The 11,028-nt window shown below is 29.9% G+C and overlaps 1 protein-coding gene across 1 annotated transcript; it reads left to right on the top strand.

Moving 5' to 3' along the window:
- Positions 1-7,418: 7,418 nt before the first annotated feature.
- On the top strand, positions 7,419-8,787 carry LOC112525784 (protein BIG GRAIN 1-like E). The gene has a single exon (XM_025136050.1). It carries the CDS (start codon positions 7,555-7,557, stop codon positions 8,587-8,589), a length of 1,035 nt encoding a protein of 344 aa, XP_024991818.1. The 5' UTR covers positions 7,419-7,554; the 3' UTR covers positions 8,590-8,787.
- The last annotated feature ends 2,241 nt before the right edge of the window (positions 8,788-11,028 follow it).

Below are 11,028 nucleotides of genomic sequence, written 5' to 3'. Positions count from 1 at the left end.
ATTTATTTTTGGTTTAATAATATAACATTTTATAAATATAATAATTAAGTATTATGTTAGAACTCAATGATTATCCTAATTATATTTTAGATTTTTTAGATTTTATGATGTTTATCTTCAATTTGATTATGTTTATCCGCATTTAGTTATACGAATTCAGATATGAAGTTTTAATAAGTTGTACTTACGCACAATTTACTTGTAATCTCAAAGTTTAAGTAATATGCATTAATAAACAGTAGTTGATGCATAAAAAATGGTTTTTAAGAGTTTTTGTCAAATACTTTATAATATAGTATATATATATAGACTTGGGATCATGTGAGACCAGCCTGTTTTCGTGAGACCCGTGAGACCAACATTTTACACTTGAAACTTCACAGCAAAATGCTGTGAATGTGACTTTTTAAAACCTTCACGGTGTTTTTGCTGTGAAGGTTCGACTTTTTTTAAACCTTCACAATGTTTTTGCTGTGAAGGTTACGTGTCAAAATGTGGTCTCACGGGTCTCACGAAAACAGGCTGGTCTCACGTGAATCCAACTATATATATATATATATATATATATATATATAGGGGTTTAATCAAATGAGAATTGATTAGTTGGTGGTAACTGTGAGATCCAATCTCAACCACAAATCAACGGATAAATTAAGAATTTAATAATTATGGTAGTTTGAGTTAAAATTATAATTAGAGGACATTTTAGGTATTTTTAAAAAACTACTCTCTTCTCTCTCCTCTCTCCGGCCTCCGGTGAACAAAAATCCGGCAGATACCAAGTAACCACAAAGATACACAATATGATACTCATTGTGATATACAGTGGTACTCAAATGGTATCACAGTATATCACAATGGGTATCACATTGTGTATCTTTGTGATTAATTGGTATCTGCCGGATGTTTGTTCACCGGAGGCCGGAGATTGGAAGTCGGAGAGATGAAAGATGAGAGAGGAGAGAGAAGAGAGAAGAGAAAAGTTTTTTAAAAATACATAAAATGTCCTCTAATTATAATTTTAACTTAAACTACCATAATTATTAATTTTCTAATTTATCCGTTGATTTGTGGTTGAGATTGGATCTCACAGTTACCACAAACTAACCAGTTCTCTCTTGAATGTGCCCCTATATATGGGCCTAATCAAATGAGAACTAATTAATTTGTGGTAACCGTGAGGTCCAATCTCAATTACAAATCAATAGATAAATTAAGAAATTTATAATTTTGATAATTTTGAATTAAAATTTAATGCACGGATATTTTAGGTATTTTAAAACTCTTATCTCTCATCTCTTCTCTCTATGTTCCTCGTTCTCCGGTGATACTACAATGGTATTACAATGCATCATATATATGCTTTGGTATCACATTGAGGTCATTTGTGTGGTCGATCGGAGATGTAACACAGTGGTACTACATTGGGTATCACATTGCATCATGTATGTATTTTGGGTATCACAACGTGGATGATCGGTATGTATTCCTTAAATTTAGATCATGGATTTGATTTTGTTTTTAAGGTTTGAGTTAGTATCACAATGATACCACAATGGGTATCACATTGTGTATCACAATGATTACTTGGTACAAGTCGGAATAATATTCATCGAAGGTCGGAGAGAGGTAAGAGGTGAGAGGAGAGAGAAGTTTTTAGAGATACCTAAAATGTACTCTAATTATAATTTTAACTCAAATTACCAAAATTACTAATTTCCTAATTTATCCGTTGACATGAGGTTGAGATTGGATCTCACAGTTACCACAAACTAATCAGTTATTCTTTTATTGGATATATATATATATACATATATATATACATGTATATATATACATATATATATATACATGTATATATATACATATATATATATACATGTATATATATACATATATATATATATACATGTATATATATATATATATATATATATTACAATGAAAAGCTTAAATTCAATCTATTAATTAATGATCGTGATTTTGAACCTCTTTGGAGAATGGATGGTTCAGATTTTGGATTTTGTCCGGTTGGGATGATAAGAGCATAACCCTAATCCAACCTAACTATCCCAGTTTTATAAATTTTAGGCGCTGATTAAGCTTCAAGTTGGTTTGACTTGAGTTATTCACCCTGTAATTATGCGATGTCTTCTAGATTCGCCAACTGCAACCTGCAATCCAAACTTAATGCAAACAAGTTGCAACCTATTATTCAAAATTAATTTGTGCGTTATTGATTTTGGCTTCATATAGGCAAGTTGCAACCTGTAATCCAAACCATCGAGGGCACGTCATAAGACATCACATTCTTTAACGAAATCCTAAAAACAAACCAAAGTCTTACTTACCCAGATGCTTAAAACAGACACCTTATTTCGACATCGCAGATAAACCTATCATATTATACCCCCATAAAAACTCTAGTCTTCATGTCACCATAGATTCGTATGTCCTTAAGCATATCATATGGAATACCCTGTTATCATTGGAGACAGACTCATGAGAAAATATAGGCCATAAACCATGACTTTTAACACATATTTCATAGGAAAATAGAGACCATGAATTGCAGCTTTACCATATACATGGTCGAAAGTAAAAGAAAGCAACCAAACATGGTGTTTTGGTGAAACAAGCCGAACCTTCCATGTTAGATGCATATCTACATGTCTACCATCATGCAATAAGCAATGTGGGTACCCACAATAGGTGTCAAATGGCCATGGCTTCCTTCAACTGTCATTATGAGTTTGATTTGGTGCAAGAACGATTGCTATGATTGAAGTACTGTGTCGGGGCTTCAACAAATAGATTTATTTGAGATTAAATGTGGCAAACTTGTAATTCGTATGCTTGTTTTATAACAAGAAAATTAAAGATATATAGAAAATCATATCATGTTATCTTATTTAGCGGCTTATTTATTAAGGTCCCGAGGCTATCCTATGCCCCCCGATCTATTCGTTTTGATGTAGCAAAAAGTTTACTAGTTTTAACGATTCATCATTTGTCATTTGATGTGTGTTTTTGTTAGTTACAGAAAACGACTTTGATGTTGCCAAAAATCAATTGTTTGTCAAGAAACTGTATTTATGTTTATTTCATATCGTCTTAATTATATTGTGCCCCATTTGAAAATTTTTTGGATCTATATCTAATCTTATTTGATATCGTATTTTACTATACTCGAATATCATTTTATTATTTGACAGCAATCTATACTATATTATAGAACATTTGGATAAAACTCTTCAAAACTATTTTTAATGCATCAAGTACTGTTTAATAATGCATATTACTTAAAATTCAAGGTTACAAATAATGGTGTAAGAGTACAACTTTTTGAAGTTACATGTTTGAATTCATATAACTTATTGATAAACATAAGCAAATACAAAATAAACATATCACTTTAAATAGAAAAAATCTGAAATATAATTAAGATAATCATTAGGTTCTAACAGAATACTTAATTATTATCTTTATAAAAAAAATTATATCATTAAACCTACAATAAATTAATTCGTTAATTAAAAGATTGAACTACAAATCCATGTTTATAAAAAAAATTATTATATTATTAAACTTAAAATAAATTACTTCGTTATTAAACCTAAATTAAGTTATACTAAAAAAAATTATACAAAAAAACTAAAACTTTTAAATTGTTACTTTGATACTAATACTGTAATACTGATAGAACTTTTTTCGAGTCTTTAAAATGTTTTATTCAAATATAAAAAATATTATTATTTTCTCAAAACTATATTATAAAATGAAATATTAAAACTAAGATGCATCTTGTTACATTGTATGAGTATACAACTAAGTATAACAAAAATCTACAATAACCTTTTTTAGATATATTTTATAATGTACAACTTTTTATTGCATAAATTACAAGTTATAATAAAGATGCTTTGTTGGCATAATGATGGCAAATTGTGACCACAATAGGTGGATTTGCACCACTATTTGGTGCAAGGTGATGGTTCCCATGGCCTAAAATCTAAATAGACCTTAAGAATATGACTATTCCAAGTTGTAAAAGACAAAAGCCATCAAGAATGGTCCTACATTTTGACTATTCCATTCATCACGTGGCCTTGCACGTGCGGACCAACACCCACACATTAAATGTAAGCCATAAAAAACCCCCTAAATCTCAGGGTCCCCAAGAATAACTAGAAAATTCTTCGATAGTTTTGTAAAACTTGAATCAGTGATTTATGAAAAGAATCCTTAATGACCCAAGTCTTGTTGTTGGTTGAGTTAATCACACAAGATAGACAGTAAAAATGATACTGGATTGTTAGGTGTATCGTTTTGTTAATATAACACTTTATATTGTTAAAGTGTTTTTAAAAACCTGGTAAAATATTAAAAAATGTTTTATAAGCTTATTGCAACACTTTTGCATAAGGCGTACAATTGTTTGATTCTAGAAACTCAAGTCTTATAAAACAAACTATTAAGACACTTAATGGTTGTTAACTTGCAACTTAATGAGTTTGATGGTCTTTGTAGTGTACTCGCTGACACGGGTTTTTCTTGGGCCGGTATGTCTATATGGAGTAAGTTAAGATCCCTCACTTCTCCCGGTTAAACTACCTCAAAGAATCCAACATTCTTTATTTGCCTCCCTCAAACAACAACACATTTTTATTCACACGGACAGATTTATCAAACAAACAATTTAACTCGTACGAGACCAATGGGCCGCTTCTCAAACATTTAAGATTCTATATAATCCATTAAAACGATATTATATACAACAGTTTATCAGATAAGTACTAATTGGATAAAAGTCATCATCATCACTTACTGGGTAAGTGTTTATTAAACAAGCCTTAGGGGCTGTTTACAAAAAAAAATTATTAAGTCCTGTATGGATAAATTTATCTGTCCGAATAAATTTGTTTGTCTGGATAAATGAGTGTTTTTGTTTACTTTTTTTTACCTGAACTAACAGTCTGAATAACATAAATGACCGATTTATCCCCCAATATTAATTATTTGAACATCAAAACAACAAATTATAAAGAGGCCGACGATGGGGTGTCTCATAGGGAAGAATGCGGTGCTTTAAATAAGGGGTAAGAGTGTCATTTTTGTGGCTGAATGGGGACAACACACCATTTCTATATGTGCATTAAGTCATGTTCTGTGCGAATAAGCCATAAGTAAACAACCCAAATGAGTTGTGCGAATAAGCCAGATAGACCAATAAGCATAATTAAGCCGCAAGTAAACAGCCCCTTAATGAGAAAAAGTAAACAACCTCCTAAACATTTTTTATATCCGATAGACCTAATTTTGCTATTGTTTCTCCTAAGTTTGTTTTACAAGTAGCGAATATAAATTTAAAAGATCATCGTACAAAGAAAGCATTTAAAGAAAATTATAACTAAATTGGATAAGTTCTCATGCTTTATACTTTATTCATGATTGTTTATAAAATTAAAGTGCCACTATAATAAGTCATCATCTTTCTTTTCAGACGTCGATTTTTTGAAGTAAGTTCTACTGTCTAAAATCCTGTCAGAAGAATATTACACTTTTATAAATACGTTTTAACTTGATATAATTCTTTTTATATAGTTTTGTGTATGATTGAATAAGCACATAGTGACATTTAACTTTGATAAAGAACGAAGATATATCTTAATCAGCCCGCATCAGCAGAAAAGGAAACGATCGAATCATGAATGACCGATCAGTGAGTTTGTAGGACCGTGACCAATTTAAGAGATAAGCTAGCTTTCCTTTGAAGTTAATAATTTTTATATAATATAATTATATATATATTTTTTAATACCTGATAATTATTTCACTTTTGATTGTATAAATTAGCAAATATTTATACTTTATTATTACCTGATAATATATATATTTTTTTATCTATCTATCTATCTATACTACCTTATAAACTAAATTTATTAAAAGTCTTAAAAACAATTTTTAATGTACAAAGTACTATACATTTATACATAAAGTCTTAAAAGTCTTAAAAACAACTCATAATGTATTAAGTACTACTACTTTATGCATTCAGTCTTAAAATCTCTTAATCTACAATTTAAATAACATATGATACAAATTACCAATGCACATTATTACATTTTCTTTTCATGTTTCTAAGATACTTTTAACATCTGTCACTTATGTCTTCACCCTCTCATACCTCTATGTCTTCTCCCCATCCCCCACGGTGAGATTCAAACTGATATTCACCATGAGTTGTTAAAAGTTCTTCCGTTTATCTCTCATTCAATTGCTCTAGAACTTTCGGTCTCGGTCTCGCTCTCTTGATTCTTTGTTCTTGGTGTAAATCGAACATATTTGTGGAGTCGTTTAAATATGTTGGATTTTATATTGTCATACAATTTTTTTCACCGATAAACTGTAATTGGAACCATAACTCTTATTTATTCAAATTGTATTAATATGTAAAGACCAAATGTAACTTATATCATCGTTAAATCTTCTATAATAAAATCATTGAAACTTCAAACGTTAAAGTTCATGGCTCCCGCCGTATTGCGCGGGTACACAACTAGTTTGATACTTATTTTCAATTTGTTAACGGGATTTTCAATATGTGTATAAACACATGTAGGATATTTATAACTTATTATTGTATAAATACAAATTTCAAACTCCACACTTGCAATCATAATCAATCCATGACCAACAGATAATCACGTTCAAATACATGATAAATATTGAATACTACCACTACAACAACATATTCAATAAATCTGATAACCAACACGAGACTCTCTTGCTCTCTCAAAACGACACAAAACCACAAAAATTTAAGAAGATATAATGCGACAAAACACGAATCAAGAATAAAAATTCGAATTTTCAACTTCAAAATCAAAATACATTACGTAAGTTAACTTCTAGTATATATATATATATATATATATATATATATATATATATATATAGACACGTAAATATACACATGTATGTTTAAAAACTCGTTTTTTTCATTCTGTTTTCATTCATCGTGTAATTTTTAAAATGATAAAAGGATAGAATGTAGAAAAATAACAAGAATCCAAAACACCCTTTGCCACCCACAACACACAACAAAAACTCATGGATTTCAAACCACACTAACAAGAGAAAATATACATCCATTTTGGTTAGTTTCTACCCTACTCAACACTCAAACCTCATCCTACCTTGTTCCACTTCTATTGGAGCATTTCAATTTCTCCATTATACCATTTCTCACTATTCCCATTTCCCCATGCAAACTTGTACATCATGCATCAACTACTTGTACCTTTTGTCACATATCTTCAACACAAAGATTACTATAAAAGGCAAGCTATACTCATACTTGTCTACTATACCACCACCATCCCAAATCATTCCTTCCCTTTTTGAAGCTTTTCATTCACTCCTCTCCAACTCAAGATCTTTCATCTTTTGTCATGAATAAGTTGAGATAACCACTTGTAGACAGTTCGAATTTGTGGGTACAAGCTTTTCTCGATCTTGTTTGTGTGCGAAATTTGTTATTTTACTTCAAGAATGTCGAACAGAATCCTACCTCCATCCCAACCGCTCAAGAAACCAACCCACTGTAGGAATGGCTCGGACGAGCTTGATGTGTTTGAAGCCGCCCGTTATTTCTCGGGTGCCACTGAAGTTTTGAGTGGCGCCCATAAAAGTGTTGTTAGCGGCGAATCAAGGAATTTTGGTAACGCTGCTACACAGAAGTATTGCATGAGGCCAATTGGAAGAATGAGTCTTGATATGCCAAACCATAGAGGGAATTCTATTCCTTTACAAGCCATGTTGATGGATCCCATGATGCCCAGCAGCAAAGAGAAGAAGTCCAAGCAACCAAGCTCACCAGGAGGGAAGTTGGCTCATTTCTTGAATTCTCTTTTCAACCAAACATCTTCAAAGAAGTCAAAGTCAAAGTCAACAAAGGATGAAGATGAGAGTAGTCCTGGTGGCTGGAGGAGGAAGAGAAGGAGTAGCATCAGTCATTTCAGAAGTGGAAGCAGCAGCAGCACCACCACCACCACCACCACCACCACCGGCTCCGCCACCATTATGAGTGATTCAAAATCTCCTTTTTCAACCTCAACGAGCTCAGGGTTTAGAACACCACCTCCTTATCACATAGCAGTACCACATACACCCACAAAGACTGCAAGCTATAGAGACCCCAGAAGCTACTCAGATCTCAAGACTCCTGCAAGTCAAATTACGAAAATACCCATCAATGAAAACCTCAACAAGATTGAAACTTTCAATATCAAGACCGACTTTTCTGGGAGAAAGATGAGTTTTGGAAATGCGTTTGTGGAGAAAGTAAAGGGCTTTGATGAAAAACAAGATGAACGACGTCGTCATCCTCATAAGTATGTTTCAAGAGATGATATCAAAGAGTTCAAGAGGTTTATTGACGATGAAGATGAGGGAAATGAGAGTGATTCAAGCTCTGATCTTTTTGAGTTAACAAATTGTGATTTGGGTTATTATTCAAGTGGTTTGCCTGTTTATGAAACCACCCATATGGATAGCATCAAGAGAGGTGCACCAATCTCGAACTAAGTGTGTGATCTCAGGTTCAAATCTCTTGCGATAAGATCCTTTGTTTCGCAATCGAACACCTTGTGAATCATTCGTATCATATATTTAGATGTAGAGCTAGCTTTTTTTTTTTTTATGTTCATTTTCATGTAGAGTTTTTTAATGTTCATCTTTTTAATTAACGATTTAATTACTCCTGTTTCTAGTAATTTATTCATCATAAGTTGTTTCTTTGGACTGAGTTTCGATGAAAAGAAGAGTTCAAGTAATAAATGTAAGAAAGGTGGGTTAGAAAATTAAAGGTGATCAAATGTCTATATCTCTTTTTACACTTTATCACTTTAACTCTCCTTTTCACATGATCTTTTGTCTGTTTGTTTTAGGGTATGTATATTATAGAGAGAGGGGATTGAGATCATGTGAGATCGGTATGTTTTTTTATGAGAGCCATAAGACTATAAAATAACATTAAACTTTTACGGCAAAACATTGTGAAAGGTAAAAAACTTTCACGACATTGTGAAGGTCTACTTTTTTACCATCACAACGCTTTTGCAATGAAGTACATATTTTTTGTACCTTTATAGTTGTTTCGTGGATCTCATGAAAATAGGATTGATTTCACTACGGGAACCCATCCCTTTAAGGTTTACAAACTATAAGATGGTTTACATGCTATAATAATGAAAACCGCAATATCTAAACCATAAGAATGCAAATTGCAATTTTTAATAAACCATAGAGACAATAAACTTAATTTACTCTTTAAGATAATGAATTTATAGAATATTTTAATCGTTATAATTAATGCTGAAATTTATAAAATATAATAACTTTTAGATTTAATATAATGTAATTCTACAGATTTTACTTTTAATAAAGAAAACTTAAAAACATTTGCCAAATATAGGATTAAAACTGTTATATATTTGAACAAAATTAGTTTCGCCCATTTATCAACTAAGCTAAATGCCCAACAACTATAAACATGAAACATAATTATTATACTTCTAAAATATAAAACTCAAAATGAAAAGCTAGCTGATGTTGAATAGCTCCAACAACTATACTATATTTTTTTTTAGAATAAAGTATCAAAAGTCAATATCTAAAAAAATTAATTCAACTACAATAAAACAACTACTTTATTTTAGTAACATTAATTATATTATCAAAATATTATTTATCTCTTCTAACCTTTATTTTTAATACATCTTAATGGTAGAAAAAAAATTAAAATACTATTTCCCACTCCTAAATACAAGAATTTCTATAAATTTAGATATTTTTATAATCTCTCTTATTTTTTATTTTATTTTACCATATAATATAACACAACTATTAGAATTTTTGGATCCTCAAAATTCTATGATAATATAACTACTGTTAGATATTCTTATATTTCATCATTGAATATTTTTTTAATTACGATTTGTAGGTAATTTCGAAGGATATATAACATGGTATGTTTTGTTTATTTTTATCATGATTTGTAATTCCTAAATTTTTAATTAAAGAGTGTACTAAGAAAAATAACTTAATTATTTGACTTCGATATCAAAAAGGAACAATTATCTCCCCACGTGAATTCCCATCATTTTGATCTCGACTTTATCAAAATAGAATAATCAAATTCCTAGCTTTTTTTATGTTACCATTTTCAACTAATTATTATTATTATTATTATTATTATTATTATTATTATTATTATTATATATACTATCTTATTAAGCAAATTTAATAAAAGTCTTAAAATATTAAATGACCAAGATACTTTTTATATTTCTTTTTCACTTTTTCACCTCTTCCTCTCCTCACATACACTCACCTTCTCACAACCAATTTTTTTAATTATAATTTTAAATTTATATTTTATATCTCTATAATTAGTTAATTAATTTACTTTACGTCCTTTACTTTTAAATGTTTCATTTTAAACCTTTATTAAATTAACATACATAATTTTATATCAATTAAAACATGTTTAAAAAATACATTTTTATTTTAACAAGTTACACCATTATAATTATCTCGTTAATACCTTCGAAATGAGTCTAATATTGAATAGTTTTTATTTAATTATATTATTATATATTATATATAATGTGAAAAAATATTTTTAATATTTACGATTTATACTTTTATAGTTATTTATTTATATATATATTATATATTTTGGGGTTAGTTTGTCCAAATTGCACTGTATAATATGTTTTGAATTAATATGTTCTTGGTTTTTTTTTAAATATATATATATATATATACATATATTAATTCAACCTTAATCTGAGTTTCTAGACAATAAAGAGAGTAAGCAGTTGAAATTTCATTCTAAAACTCATTCTTTTTTGTTCTTTTATGGCTTATGATCTGTCAAATTTGTAGTTTTATTTATTGGTTTTGAGTGTTTATCTTAAAACTCAAGTTTCTTGGTTCTTTGCTCTTGGTGTAAATCGAACA

Source organism: Cynara cardunculus (genome assembly GCF_001531365.2).
Source record: "Cynara cardunculus var. scolymus isolate 2C chromosome LG 13, CcrdV1, whole genome shotgun sequence".
Lineage (NCBI taxonomy): Eukaryota > Viridiplantae > Streptophyta > Magnoliopsida > Asterales > Asteraceae > Cynara > Cynara cardunculus.
Note: the sequence above shows the minus strand (reverse complement) of the source record. Positions and strands in the feature narration are given on the sequence as shown.